General features: G+C 38.1%; 1 protein-coding gene across 1 annotated transcript; it reads left to right on the top strand.

Annotated features, from left to right (window-relative positions):
- The first annotated feature begins 2005 nt into the window (after positions 1 to 2005).
- On the top strand, positions 2006 to 15286 carry LOC107800327 (uncharacterized). Its single transcript, XM_075240986.1, has 5 exons — positions 2006 to 2558; positions 12604 to 12703; positions 12777 to 12900; positions 14775 to 14870; positions 14950 to 15286. The coding sequence occupies exons 1-5, from the start codon at positions 2192 to 2194 to the stop codon at positions 15085 to 15087; spliced, it is 825 nt and encodes a 274-aa protein (XP_075097087.1). The 5' UTR covers positions 2006 to 2191; the 3' UTR covers positions 15088 to 15286.
- Positions 15287 to 16021: the final 735 nt, after the last annotated feature.

A 16021-nucleotide genomic window follows, 5' to 3' on the forward strand; every position in this document is an offset into this window, starting at 1 on the left:
GACCATCGACGAAGACCTTTAAAGTTCAAAAACTAGATCCGGGATTCATGCTTCCCTGGTCAGATTCGGACCAAACCAAGTATGGTTTGGTCACGAGGGGGGTCTGGGGAGTGTCTGGTATGAATTTAGGGCAGATCGGTGTAGATTAGGTTCCGACTCGAATCTTCAAATGAAGATTCGAGAAGGTGGGATAGGATTCGAGGTGTGTGGTTGATAGATTTGGGTTCAGGACGGCAAGGGGGTTCTATGGTGTTAAGGGCGAGGTCACCGGCGTTCATGCCGCCGGTTTTCATGGTGAGGGATACAGGGGCGGCCCTAGGGTTTGATGGGGGAGAAGGTGGAGACAGGAGCTGGGTATCAGATGGGGGGGCAGGGTAAGGTTATAGGCTTATATATGGAATGGGTGGGTTGATCTCAGCCGTTGGATCAACTGAAATCAATGGCTTGGATCTAAAGGCTTAGGGGAAACGGTGTCGTTTCAACTAAAGGGGGTTTGGGTTGGTCCGGGTGGAACGGGTCGGGTTTTGTTCGTGGGTATGGGAAGTGTGATCTTGGCCGTTGATCAATCTGAGATCAACGGCTCAGATCAAACTGGATAAAAACGGCGTCGTTTGGGACACCCTGGGTATCAGGTTGGACTGGACCGGGCAGGCCTGGTTTGTGCATTGTTTGTTTGGGCCAATTTTAATAAATTGGCCCAATCCGGAAGAAGAAGCCCCTTTTTTTTAATTGTTATTTCTTTTTCTTCTTTATTTTAAAAACAAAACTAAGCAACAAAATCAAATTGAAATTAAATACACACTCAATACAATTATTTGCACACACACTAAAATATTTCAAAGCAGGTAAAATCAAACAAAACAAAATTACGGACGAAGATGCCTATTTATGATTTTCTATTTTTAACGACCGGATTATGGTTCGAATTATGCATGACGCACACATTTTTTGTATTTTGTTTTAATGAGGTAAAAATGAGCAAAAATCATAAATAATTAACGAAGTGCCATGTAAAAAATCCAAAAATTGTACAGCAGGGCCAATTATTATTATTTTTTATTTCTTTTGGAGCGATTGTCGTGCGAAGCAAAAATCACGTGTTCACAGCCAGCAATGCGTATTACTAAATATGTGTACTCTTTTTTCTTCACTAGGATTTTTTCCCACGTGGTTTTTCCTAGTAAGGTTTTAATGAGGCACATTATCTTTTAATGAACATCCAAGGGGGAGTGTTATAAATATATTATATTATGGATGTTCATTTAGTACTCCGTTGTAAATAAGCTTCCTGAAGAAGTTTATCCATATGGGACTCCACCGTAAATATGTTTATCTATTTAAGTACTCTATTGGAAATAAGCTTCCTGAATAAGCTTATCGCTTCGGTACCCGGTTATGGATAAACATTACCTTAGGTAGAAGATTATCCATACTGGGTATAATAAGCTTATCCATTCAGTACTCCATTATGGATAAACATTGCTCTCAGTAGAAGATTATTCATATCTGGTATAGTAGCAACTTACAAAGCAGCTTGCAATAGCAGCTTACACAGCAACTTGCAGTAGCAGCTTACACAGCAGCTTGCGTAGCAGCTTACACAACAGCTTGTAATAGCAGCTTACACAACAGCTTGTAGTAGCAGCTTACACAGCAGCTTGCGTAGCAGCTTACACATCAGCTTCCTTTCTTCTATAAATAGAAGAGATTTCAGTTCATTATGTACATCAATTTGAATTCGAATAATATATCAGTTTCTCTCTATACTTGTCTTTACTTTATAGTCTTTATTTTATAACAGGAATTTCATAATCTACCGAAGTTTTAAAAGTTTATATGCAATAGTTATATAATCCAACGTTGAACTTTTCGTGTTTCGATAAATTAGTATAACTATTTTTTAATCACTTTACAAGGGAGAGCTATTTTTAGGTATTTGGCACGACCTCAACTGGGTCCCATGACTCCCATCCTTGAATCACAGCTAAAAAAAAATCTGCAAAACACACCAAAGAAGATTCACAAAACTCTCCAGTTGCTTACACAATAACAACTTCCTTTTCTTCTCTTCTCCTTCACTTACACAACTCCTTCACGCACAGAATACTCTAGTTTTCTCCTAATTTTCTCACAGTTTAAATCGAATCGTATCAAACACGTAACTACGCTGATCAAACTCAAACTCAAACTCATGGATTCTCTCTCATCAGTTCCTCCGTCGATCGTTCTTCCTCCTGGAAAGTTTTCCCGCCACCACCACCATCGGCGGCGAATCTCCGCTCTCTCTTCTCACGCCAAGTCAAAATCGCCGTTTCCTCAGTTCCAGATACCTAGAAGTTGTAATAGAATGAGGTCTATGGCTGTTTGTTGCAAATTGAGTACCGGAGGAGACAAAGAAGAAGAGGAAAGTTCGAGAAGAGATGAGGAAGTGGAGAGAGCGCTTCGTATGGATGGGACTATTCCGGGGACTCCTAACGAGTTTGTAGAGCAGGTGTCGTCACGTGCCTATGACATGCGTAGACATCTTCAACAGAGTTTCGATAGCAGCAGCTATGACGGTAAACCTCATTTCTCTCGTCTATTTCAGCTTCTCTTACTGTTTACATTTCGTTTGACTTATTTCTTACCCCCTTCGTCCCTATTTGGCAGTATGAAGTTTAAGAAAGATTGAATTTTAAAACTTGTGGTCGAAAATATGTCATATAAAGTTTTGTGGCTATAAATAATAAAATTAATGGTTAAATTAGAAGTTTAAAGTTTTGTTAAAATATAGAACGGAAACGGTCCAAATATGTCCTTGAACTATGCGAAATTGAGCGGATTTGTGCGCCGTTAATACTTTGGCACAAACATATCACTATTGTCCCGTACTTGCTTCAAATATGCCCTTATTTTAAACGGCCCCAAACGGAGAGCATAATTGGTCCCACACGCATACTTTGAGGGCATATTTGACCCATTAAAGTTCTTAAGCTTTTATGTTATTGAGTTATCTTGTTTGATTCATGACATTATATTGGAATTTTGTAATAATAAAATCCTCCTCTCAAATCGATTGATTTTTTTGACTAAATTTTAAATACAAACAAAGAAAAGCAAAGTATTCAAAAACCTAAACCATTTGTTGGAACACCTATATCAATAAATGTCTCCACGGCCTCCTATACCTCAAAATACCACTAAATAGCCACTCTCGGCATCACAACAATAAAAACTGTAACACAATAGACAAGTCTAGCCACCATAGGCAATAAATGAATCAACTGCATTAATCAAACGTGTTGAATCTCAACTCAATAGCAAAAAATAAATTACTTAACTGCTCCTTACAAACAAAACATTATACACTTTGCGTAGGAACAAAGAGAAGCATGGTGTAGGAACAACGAGAAGTAAAGTGTACAAAAACATAAACTATTTGTTGGAAGAGAAATCTCTCAAATTGGCCGGCCACTATGTATGTTTCTCTTCCAATATTTGGTTCAGGTTTTCTATATTTTGCTTCTCTTTGTTCGTATTTAAGATTTACAGAAGGAAAACAATCGATTTGTGTAATCATTACAATTACAAACTTCCATTTTGAACCAAACAAGATTACTCAATAACATAAAAGCTAAGAACTTTAATGGGACAAATATTCCTTCAAAAGTATGCGCATGGGACCAAATATGCCTTCCTATATGGGGTCATTTAAAATAAGGGCATATTTGGAACAAGTATTGGATGGTAGAGGTATGTTTGTGTCAGAGTATTAACGACGAGCAAATTTGCTCAAATTTCGCATAGTTCAAGGGCATATTTGGACCTTTTCCGAGTACAGAAAGGTATTTTTTTTTTTGAACAGAAAAGTATCACATAAAATGGGGCAGAAGGAGTACATTAGAAGTAGCTGCAAAAAAATATTAAAATAGGGGTTGAAAAGTGTAAACATTTGAATAAGTTAATAAAATTTAAATATTAAAGTTTTGAAAGTTATATACAAGAATGCTCTCAAGTATTTGGAGTTAGTTTTTCACTAACTCATGTGGAATACCAAATTAGTTTTCACATAATTGGTCACTTGAGTCTAGTAAAGGAGCCAAGAATTCATACAAGGGGATTAAGAAAAATATTAGAATGTCAAAATTAGGATTTGAACCTATGATCTAAATTTTTCAACCCTTTGTCACTACACTTATGTCAAGGGGATTTAACAGTTTATATATAACTCTAGAAAATTAATTTTTACCTATGTTGCACGCACTCTTCAACAAAATCGCCGGGTGTGTATCGGATCATCCAAAAGTGCAGCAATATTTTTGAGGGTCTGAGCAACATAGGTTTTTATGCATTTGTGCAGTATAATTTTAGGGTGAATGGGATTCAGTTGAACCTCCTTGCCTCCACTTAGCTCCACCACTGCTTGAATTTATAGTCTACCTATCTCATCTCTTTTTCTACTTATACTTTTAGTCCAGGTGAGGAGGCCAAGTCTTTAGGTTTGTTTAAGTAGGTTTCGACTAAAGTCGTTGCAAAAGAACACCTAATACGAAAACAAATGCCACAAAACACCTGATTAACTTGAACATTTTATCAAACTCACATTTTCTCTCTCTACTTTCTTAAGCTCTCAGGCACACTCCCCGAGGAGCCTGAGAACAAGGTTTTCTGAGATTACACAAACACCATTAGCACGCCAGCTAAATTCCGACCAACCCTCTGAAAATAGATCCGGCAAATTACCCCTCACGCGCCCCCACGCGCAGCTCGTCTCCGGCGAGACAAATGCCACGCGCCGGCGCGTGAGCAAGCTCCTAACCTCTTTTCAAAAATTTCTTTTTGGACAGCATGCTCACTGGGTATTTCCGACCAAACCCATACAATCCTTTCTGAATTCCGACAACGTTTATTTTTCCGGTGGCGGGAATCTTTCTGTCCAGATTCTTGGTTCCCGTTTCCTTTTTTCTTTCAAACTTTCTAGCTCACTGCGAAAACTTTCCTCTAAATTTCAAAAACTAAGCAGCTGGATAGTATAATATGGGAGACAACAGGATATATTTCAACGCAGGATTCAAGTCTTTCGACATCACCAGATGGAACTCCAACAAAGACACATGGTTTGAATGGGTTGAGAGAAGTCGCAACATGATGAGAAGATCTTCCATGGGCAGAAAGGCAATGGAATGGATCTGCTTTGCACTTAAAGCATCGACAGATCAAAACAATCTAGTGAAGAGATGGAAGTACAAGGAGCAAATGATAGAACATTTCTGTACTAGGAAATTTAACGCTCATGGAAGATATATGAGTATTCTGTCACTGAAGGGAGAAGGGAGGTCTGTAATAATAATCCCCGAGTTAACTTTGAATTCCGGCTGGAAAGACATAGCAGCTAAGATAGAAAGATTCATTTATCAGAACACCAGGCTGAATTCCATAGTACCACCCAGAAACACTGTGGAAAATCTTCCTTATGCCCAAGCAGTTAAGGAGAGTAAATGGCAATCCAATACCCTTCGAGAGGCAAGGGTCAACACGAGCAATGGGGAAATCTCTGTTTTGGAACCTACTGGAGGAGAGGATACAGGTCTCCTAAAAAGATGCATTATCGGGTTTTTTGGGAAAGAAATCAATGAGAGACCCACTTTAGCAGACATAAGGCGATGGGCTAGTGCCTCATGGAACAAAGCATATGGAGTAAACATATACGAAATGACAGGCAACATGTTTCTTTTTGAATTTCCAAACAGATTCATGGCGGAGCAGATTGTGCAAGGGGAATGGAGATGGAAAAAGTTCAAGCTTCATCTGGAATGGTGGAATCATACTGCTGGATGCATTCCAAACTCACAAATTGAGGAAACATGCTGGATTAGAGCCATGGGAATTCCTTTACATCTATGGTCACAAAAGATCTTCAAAGAAATAGGAGATCTATGTGGGGGATGGTTAGCTACAGAAGAAGAAACTGATCTCAAAAATCATCTAAAGTGGGCAAGAATCAAAATTGCTGGTGATGGCAGAAAGACTCCCAATGAGGTTGGGATTGAAAGAGACGGTACCAAATTTTTCATCCCAATCTGGGCTGAAAGAAAGACACGGTATGAACTAAGCACTGATAAAGGAAAGGAAAGTGGGCAACTTACACAAGGTTCAACTTCGATGAATCAGAGCAGTAAAGTGTCAAAAATCGAGCTGAAATCCTATGACCCCGATTTGGTTGCACAAGTCATTTTTAATGACCTCTCGTGTGAGTTTTCTGTTGATACTGGGCTGAAGCCTTATATCGAGGAAATGGGAGGACCTGCTTACTTGGGGACAAAAGAGTCCTCTCCAGGGGAGCCAACCCCCAATGTAAATCATGAAAGTATGCAAAAGGCAACACTTATCAGTTGCAGTCAGCCAAAAGGTGGAGTAGAGTTAGCAAGATTGGAACATAAGGCAGGGGAGCAAAGTACAAACACAAAGAAGGGGAATGATCGTGTGGGAAGTGCTTTGGATCATCTGAAGCAATCTAGCTCTATCCAAGAGTGGGAAATCGAGGAGGTGAACCCTATAGCAGTTCAGCAACACAATCCATTATTGGATAAAGACATGGATGCAACAATATGGGTCCATCAAAATATGATCAAATTGGGGAAAATGTTTGGATTAGATTTTCAAGGCCATGAAGAAGAAGCACTGGAGTTGTTAATGCAAATTGACAGCTGCAGACAGGTAAGAAGGGTGGAGACAGAGTTGGAGGTGAAGAAACAATGAAGAAACAAAGATTCAAGGGATCGCTGGAATTAAAAGGGTTAACTTCTTTTGATGTCAAATTCAAGAGTGACGGGAAAAGGAGTAGGGGAAGAGATCTATCAATCATTTCAATATGAAGACCAAAGTAATTTCCTGGAATGTAAGGGGATTAAACGATAAGAAGAAAAGGGAGATCATAAAAAGTCAAGTGCAGAATTGGAGGGCAGACATTATATGCATGCAAGAGACAAAAGTCGAGGGGGATATCGAGGAAATAGTCAGGCAAACATGGGGTGGTAGATGGGTGAGGTATGCAAGTTTAGAAGCTAGCGGCACGAGAGGGGGGATTTTGTTGTTATGGGATTGCATAGTATGGAAAGGGGAGGTGTTACAGACTGGTGCATACACTTTGACGTGCAAGTTTGACGCTCTTTTACAGAATTTTCAATGTCACATAATAGGAGTGTACGCTCCAAATTGTGGAATAGAAAGGAAAAAAGTGTGGAGAGAAATTGGTGCAGTGAGGGGATTGATAGAAGGTCCTTGGGCGGTTTGTGGCGATTTAACGTTACAAGGTACCCTTCTGAAAAACGGGAATGTTCAAGGAGGTCCAGAGCGATGGTGGAGTTCTCGGATTTTATAGAAGATATGGAGTTGATAGATCTTCGACTTGAAGGAGGAAACTATACTTGGTTCAAAGGGGACAATCATACATCGGCTTCAAGAATTGATAGATTTCTTATTTCAGAAGAATGGGATGTAAGCTTCAGAAACATCAAGCAAACTATCCAACAAAGGTTGATTTCGGACCATTCACCTGTGGCTCTATACTGTGGTGCGTGGGAACAAGCTAAATCATACTTTAAGTTTGAAAATTGGTGGCTGAACGTGGAAGGTTTTGATGACAGAATTAGAGAGTGGTGGGGATCTTTTGAATTCTCAGGAAGACCTGATTACATTTTAGCTTGCAAGTTAAAAGCTCTCAAGGGCAAGCTAAAAGGATGGAGCAGAAGTTACGAAGGCAATTTGGGACTGCAAAAATCAAAATTGCTAAGTAAACTAGCAGATTTTGAGACAACACAACAACTAAGAGCGTTGACGGAGGAGGAATCAGTGAGGAAAGCAGCTACTCTAATGGAGATTGAGGAGCAACTCAAGAATGAAGAAATTGCATGGAGACAAAAATCAAGAGCTCTGTGGCTCAAAGAAGGGGATAGGAATACAAAATTTTTCCATCGGACTGCAAATGCACGCAAGAGAAACAACAACATTGACCAAATAATGATTCGACATGAAGTAGTCGAGGATCCAGAAAGAATAGAGAATGAGATCATTGAATTCTACAAGGAGCTATACACAGAACCTGAACAGTGGAGACCAACAGTCAATTTCGAAAATAGTTCAAGCATTTCTGAATCAGAAAGGGAGTCTTTACAGAGGAACTTTGAGGAACAAGAAGTGCTGAGCAGTCTGAAGATGTGCGCAAGTGACAAGGCTCCAGGTCCAGATGGATACACAATGGGTTTTTTCAGAAAGTGTTGGGACATTTTGAAGGAAGATATCATGGCGGCCTTTAACAACTTCCATTCACAGGAGATGTTTGAGAAAAGCTTCAATGCAACATATATAGCTTTGATTCCAAAAAAGACAGGTGCGAAAGAATTGAGAGACTTCAGACCGATCAGTTTGATAGGGAGCTTCTACAAATTGCTCTCAAAAGTCTTAACTGAAAGACTTAAGAGGGTGGTTGGGAAAATTGTCGATGCTCAACAAATGGCGTTCATCAAAGGAAGGCAAATAATTGATGCAGTGTTGATTGCTAATGAAGCTGTGGACTCAAGAATAAAAAGGAAAGAACCTGGAATCTTATGCAAATTGGATATCGAGAAGGCCTATGATCATGTGAACTGGAGCTTCCTACTAAGAATGTTAGAACAAATGGGTTTTGGGCAAAAATGGATTAGATGGATGAAATTTTGCATTTCTACTGTGAAATTCTCCATTCTCATAAATGGATGTCCTAAAGGTTATTTTCACTCACACAGAGGTCTCAGACAAGGTGATCCTTTATCTCCCTTTCTATTCATCATTGTCATGGAAGGTTTGAACAACATGATCAAAACGGCTAAAGTCAGTGGATGGATTAAAGGCTTTGAGGTAAACAGGAATGGGGCTAACAATCTAGAGATCACACATCTCCAATATGCTGATGATACTCTAGTCTTCTGTGATGCTGAAAAAGACCAACTTAGATTCTTAAGGATAATTTTGGTTTTATTTGAGGGAGTATCAGGATTACACATTAACTGGAGAAAAAACAATATTTTTCCCATTAATGAAGTTAACAACATGGGGCAACTGACACAGATAATGGGAGGAGAAGTTGGGTCCCTACCAACTGTTTACCTTGGGATGCCTCTTGGTGCAAGATCCAAATCAAAAGAAATCTGGAATTCAGTCATAGAAAAGTGCGAGAAGAAGTTGTCAAGATGGAAATCGCAATATCTATCATTGGGGGGTAGGCTAGTTCTAATCAACTCAGTATTAGACTCTCTACCTACTTACATGATGTCTTTGTTCCCAATTCCAGCAGGCATTCTACAGAGATTGGACAAACTTCGAAGATCATTCCTTTGGCAAGGCAATAAGGAGAAAAAGGTCTTCCATTTAGTCAAATGGAAGACACTAACAATGGATAAAAAACAAGGTGGATTGGGGATAAGGAATTTGAAGAACCAAAGCAAGGCTCTTAGAATTAAATGGTTATGGAAGTACTCTAAAGAACCCCAATCTTTATGGGGCAAAGTGATCAAAGCAAAGTATGGTGAAGAAAACAACTGGGTGTCAAAAAAAGTCAGTACATCATATGGAGTAAGTGTGTGGAAATCCATCAGAGAACTTTGGCCTATAATGGAGAACCACTCCTCCATAAGAGTGAACAACGGAAGGAACACATCATTTTGGAATGATAATTGGTTACGAATTGGAAGCTTAAAGGAAAGATACCCAGATATGTTCGGTTTAGCACAAAACCAGCATAGGACAGTAGCTGATATGAGGAGTCGTCAAGGATGGGAAATAGCTATAAGAAGACAGCTGAATGACTGAGAGATAACAAGATTAGCTGACCTTTACAAAGAGCTGGAGGCACTTACAGGATTATAGGAAGGGTTGGATTCAATATGGTGGAAGAGGCACAACAGAGGGGTTTTCCGAGTGAAGAATGCATACAAGATTTTGAATCATAATAATCAACAGGTAGACACATGGCCTTGGAAACATATATGGAAAACAAAGATTCCATACAAGGTAGCTTGCTTCACATGGCTACTAGCGAAGGAGGCGGTCTTAACCCAGGATAATCTCATAAAAAGGGGAATTTCTCTGTGTTCAAGATGTTTTCAGTGTGGGGAAAATGCAGAAACTGTCAACCATTTGTTTCTTCATTGCAAGATTACAGATCAACTATGGAAAATCTTTATTAGTCTTAAGGGTATTTCATGGTCAATGCCATACATGATTAAAGATGTCCTTTATAGCTGGGAAGAAGCTGGAGCTGAAGCAACTAGCAGAGATAGATGGAGGACTGTTCCGGCTTGTATTTGGTGGACAGTCTGGAGGGAAAGGAACATTAGATGTTTTGAAGACAGAAGCAATCCTGTGCAGAAGATCAAACTCAATTGTATTCTTCTTTTTTGTTTTTGGTGCAAACAGATGTACACAGAAGATACATTGACAATCATAGACATACTAGGATCTTGCTAGGTCCCAAATTAGAACATCTACAAATTCTCTCAATGTAAATTTGGTTTTCAGTGCAACCTATGTACTGATATTTATAATATTTACAATAGTTACCAATTCAAAAAAAAAAACTTGAACATTTTAAACCTGAAAAGACGATAGCCTCCATGACCAGTGCTTGCTGTGCTGGCATATTTTCTAGTCTTTCTTCCACTTCTCAAATTGTTTCCCGAATGAAATAAGTCAGAAAAATGAAACCAAGAGGTGATTACATAGAGTACTGTAATCGAGATATAATAAAATCTTTTTTCTGTTTAAGCAAACACTGGTGCAATTTCTTTTGTAATTTGCCTTTGATGTGGTGCCTGAATTAAGTAGCTTTGTCAATTGCAGACTTGCAGTTACTATATTAAAAACGGGAGTAACTGCTAAAAAAATCACTGGATTATCATATCCTTTGTCCTTTCTACTTGTGTTATGATACAAAATGAGGTTAAGGTTCAAGAGAAGGAGACATTATTGACTTGCATTTAAAGGAATCTTAGGCTTTTGATGAAATATTCAACCTTCAATGCATTAAATATCTCTCTTTAGTTTAGAATAGTTGGATATTGACATGGTTTTGAAGGTCGAAAAGAGTATTCTTTTCTCCATTTTCTGAAATGTCATATCCAGTGTTGATTATGATTAAGGCAAATTGCAATTGCCTAACATGTTTTGCAAAGTTTGACTGCATTAGTGGGGGATGTTTGTAAATTTATATCACCTAACTTTCTTATCCTGTTCTTGGAGGCTGTAAGATCAGGACAAAGTCTCTCTTTATGCGCAGTTCCCATCAGATAACAATAACATTGATATTCCTTTCTCCTTCTTGAGTCCCATCCTATTCCACAATCAAACATAGAATGCTTTTGAGATCTCCTCATAATAGTAACTGTTGCTGCTATTTTCAGAAGAATTCAGCTGAACATAAAAGTAATAGTTGCGTCTAATTTATCTAGAAATAGAAGAACTAAGTAGCTATATTACAAACATATAAATGAAGACAGTGTCTTTTCATACAAAGAAAAATTTAGCATTTTTTTCATTCTTATAGAGTAAGGACAGTTAAAAACAGTAATGCATAACAATGAACAAAGAAATTTTGATCTCATTTCATAAACTGTGTTTTAGCTTATTTAAAACACTTGTAATTATCCATATTACACAAAACTTGAAAATAATGAAAAGTTCCGTTAAGATATAACCAAGCACCTTATACATGATAAGATAATGAGGATGCAAGAAAGATAAGTCGGAAAATGCACACAAAAGTAATGACTCACCAAAAAGGTAGTCTCAGTGAAAGATTGAAAGTAACTGTAAAAAGAATACACTAGAATGATTACTTGCCTTTCTAGCATCTTTTAAACCATTTTTGTGCATTTTCCATAAGAAAAAACTCAAACGCTATCAATTTTCTGATCTGCAATAAAGTTAAAGAATTTTATTTTAAGATTAACATATTATAAGGAAGCGTGCAGCAACCTCATCATATATTGTTATTAAGAATTATTTATTAATTATTTTTATTTACACTAGATTATTATACTTCAAGATTACTGTATATTAGTTAAACATTACTTTCCCTTAAAAAATCTTTATTCAGCAAACTTTTCTTGCATAGAAATGATAAATCTTTTCTGTTCGTAATTTTTCATTATGATTGCACTTGTATATGAAGTAGTTTATTAGAAGTGAATCAAGCATTCGATAGAATCTCTACCTTAAAGACGTACCTGTGGTTTTTCCAGGGCCGACTGTATGCCATATGAAGTAGTTTATTAGAAGTGAGTCAAGCATTCGATAGAATCTCTACCTTAAAGATGTACCTGTGGTTTTTCCAGGGCCGACTGTATGCTAACATGTTTAGTGATTTCTGGAGGCTTTATCGATACTAGCTGATAGACCTACTATGTGCGGAACACATAATGTAGGTCATAGAGTAGAAAACCCATATAAGTAAAAGCAAGCTTATATTAGCAGCTAGGGCCTATATCAAAACCAAAGAACATGAAGGACATAAGCTAGTTGTAGTGTTTGCATTTTGAGCATCTCTTTCTAAGTGTCAAGAAGTCACTGCTTGTTGATCTTTTACTACAGTGCTGGAGGCTAACCCTTGGAGAGAAACACCTAAACCTGTATACGTGCTGACCCAGAGGGAGAATCAGTTGTGTACAATGAAGACCCGGAAAAACCAAAGGTCTGTTTCTTACTTTTAGTTTAAGCTAGAATTTTAATTACCTTTTCTTAATTAGATTCTTTTCATCATGCAGTGAAGTTGAAAGAGAGCTTGGGATGTTGTTCTCGAAAGGTGGAAAATGGAAAAACCGTGCAAAGCAGCCAGAAGCTGACACAAGATTTCAGATGCTTGTTGAGGATATCAGAGAGGGAGTACTTGTAAGTATTTGTGTTGATGCCTCTTTCAGTTTTCCATGACACTCTAAGTTTTCTTACATATTTTATGATATCTAGAGTATGGAAGATCTTGAAGGATCCGTAACCCTTCAGGAAAAGGTTTAAGTTAGTAATACATATTCTTAAAGCAAAGAAGAATTGTCGTACATTGAAGCATCACTATGTGTACAAAAATTACATCCTTAAAGTATGATGCCTGAGACTATTCCCAAACATGAGCTTTACTAAGATTGTTTAGAAAAAAAGTATTTATCTGCCCATAGTGTTCAAGAAATGACATTTTAGTAGAGCTTAAAATTAGCTGATTGTTGGGTGATTAGACATCCTCCTACATCTGCTGACCTTTGATTGATGGTTGAGAAAGTTCTCTTTCTGTAAATGGTCCAGATGCAATTCCATATATCACTTGGAGGATCAAAATTGATAGAGAGAGAAATTTAGGAAGGGAAAGAATAAAATTGAAAAGTTATGGTCTTAAGCATATTGGTGTCATTACGTGAGGTCTTTAATTTCACTTGTATGAAGTTGTTGACAGTATGCCACATGAAATGATTCAGATATATTCTGGAAGCTACACTTTTACAGGTCTAGCATCACACTTTCTGTGCTGTCTTTAAGTGAATATGCAACAGCTGATCATTCTATTTAACTTAAGGAAAAATCAGTTCTATTTTTCAATTATTTATGTGTGTGTATCGTATATCTTCTTGTGAAAGGAGGAGTGTATAGATAATGTAACAACCTCTCAGAGGCTAAAGCTCTATATATGCCTGCAACTCTGATGACTAGAATGCCAATATTTGGCATCCCCTTAAACCTAAATAAAAAGGAAGAAAAAAAATGATGAAAACGGGAGGTCATAATTGGATGAGGGCTCTTTTATGAAAGAGCGCATTTTAGATTGTGATGGTAGAAGGTTGGAGCACTGTGAGCTTTAGATGAAAATACTTATGCTTCTAATTTTCTAGACTGCAAGTACATTTCTCTTTGGAAATTTTTACTGAAGTTAAATTGCTGAATTGTTTGAAACTTTTGAAAGAGATGGAATGGAGTTTAATTTGTCAAAGTGTTGGTCTGGTGATTGAATATGGAAAGAGGACAGTGTCATGTTGGTGGAATATGCATTTATTTATGTAGTCGTGTTATTGCTTTCCACTTTCCCCAGGGCTCATTCGATCCCAATGGAGGGCAGCTCGTATATCGTTTATAGAATGCCTAGAGTATTAAGTCCGCCTTTCCACAAAACAAATCACTCCTTTGATTTATATCAGAAAGTGTTCAGTTCTTGTCCCTCTGATTGGTCTTTCATCAGCATCTTTATCCAGAATTTCTAGAATTTTTGGTTTTCCATCATCTTTCCAGGTCCAGTTCTCATTCTCTAGTAACTTGACATTCCTAAATCAAAGGCTTAGTCATTTTGCAGCAGATAGATCTTGTTAGCTTTTCTATTTTATTGTTCTTTTAAATGTTTGAGAGCATGTCAGTGCCCTGTTTAGTGACAAGTTTATTGACAAATATTATGGGTAGATTGTGAAAGGCCTGTGTGGAGAAGTTGATACCATGTGACCAGGAGGTCACGGGTTCAAGCCGTGGAAACAGCCTCTTGCAGAAATGCAGGGTAAGGCTGCGTACAATAGATCCTTTTGGTCCGGGCCTTCCCCGGACCCGCGCATAGCGGGAGCTTAGTGTACCGGGCTGCCCTTTTTTTTGTGAAAGGCTCTTGTGGCTAGAAGAGTGAACGTGCTAATCTTTCGTATTGTGATTTTCGTACATAGATAAAGTTGGTAATCCACCATTCTTGGTCTTTTGGCTAAGATCAAATGAAGTTAGGAACTAATATGTTAAACTCTCTGAAGGTATTTGAGGATGAAAATGAGGCTGCAAGATACTGTGACTTGCTTCAGGGAGGTGGTCAAGGCTGTGAAGGTGTTGCTGAGATCGAAGCTTCATCAGTAAGAAAAAAGCTATAAAGTTACTTTCAGGAGTGAATTATTTTCTAGTCGTCCTAATTGTAATTTGACCCTTCTGTAGGTATTTGATCTATGCCGGAAGATGAGGGCGCTCGCAGTTCTATTTCGTCGGGGCAGAACACCTCCTTTGCCTGAAAGCCTCAAGCTAAACTTAAGGGCACGCAAGCGCTCGCTCGAAGACCAAGAGAACTTAATGTAACGTTCCTGCATTTGATTTAAGCCGAGTACATGTGATCTCAGTTGTCTAGTATGCAAAACATATTGGACACAGTAATATAATTCTTCTCTGTGCAGCTATTTTAGCCTGTATAGCTCTGACATGTATATAATATGTCACATAATTCTAATGATTAATGTATATAAAGGATTCTCAGATGCATGATGCATCCCCACTCAAATCATCAGTGCCAAACTTTAGTTTATATGCGATGTGACTAAACTTTAGTTTAGCAGTCCTCCTATTGCTACTTAAAACCCGTTTATAAGAATTGTTTGTCACTTGCATTGACAAGGCTGGGATTGGAGATCTATTCTCTTAGAAAAAATACTGTGTTATTTAAGCACATATCATACTTGATGGTAGTATTATGTCTAATTTCACTTAGTGGTCAGCAGTGGCGAAGCCAGAAATGTTTCCAAGGGTGTTCAAACTTGAAAGAAGTAGAAAAAAAATTTCTGACAAAGGGTGTTCAATATAGGTTTTTATATATCTAAAATCAATATTTTACTTATATACACAGTGTGATTTTTCATAATTTTTCGGCAACCCTTTACTAAAGGTGGCTTCACCCATGGTGGTCAGTGCAGTAGAGGGGGCGGGAGCAGTGTTAAAAAAAGCGGGCGCTTCCTCGCTTTAAGCGAGAAGCGAAGCGGAGCGGGAGGGGTATCGCTACCAGTGTTAAAAGCGGCTCATGTATGCATAAGCGACCGCTTCTTTAACCAAAGACCCAAAGTCTTTTTTCAATTAAAATACCCAAATCGCTATTTCTATTTTAGCACTTCTTTAACTTCTTTAGCAGCAAACTAGGGTTTTTCAAAGCAGCGATTTGTTCAAGCAAACTAGGGTTCTTCTTTTTCTTCAAGACTTCAACAGTACACTAGCAACTTAGTTTCAATAGGTATGTTTTCCTAGA

Source organism: Nicotiana tabacum, chromosome 20 (genome assembly GCF_000715075.1).
Source record: "Nicotiana tabacum cultivar K326 chromosome 20, ASM71507v2, whole genome shotgun sequence".
In the NCBI taxonomy this organism is placed as follows: Eukaryota; Viridiplantae; Streptophyta; class Magnoliopsida; order Solanales; family Solanaceae; genus Nicotiana; species Nicotiana tabacum.

Excerpts from the sequence above, each read along its gene's own strand:
- LOC107800327 (XM_075240986.1), top strand. The coding sequence starts at position 2,192 with ATGGATTCTCTCTCATCAGTTCCTCCGTCGATCGTTCTTCCTCCTGGA. Across the intron at positions 12,704-12,776 it reads AAGACCCGGAAAAACCAAAG|TGAAGTTGAAAGAGAGCTTG; the intron begins GTCTGTTTCTTA and ends TTCATCATGCAG. Across the intron at positions 14,871-14,949 it reads CTGAGATCGAAGCTTCATCA|GTATTTGATCTATGCCGGAA; the intron begins GTAAGAAAAAAG and ends ACCCTTCTGTAG.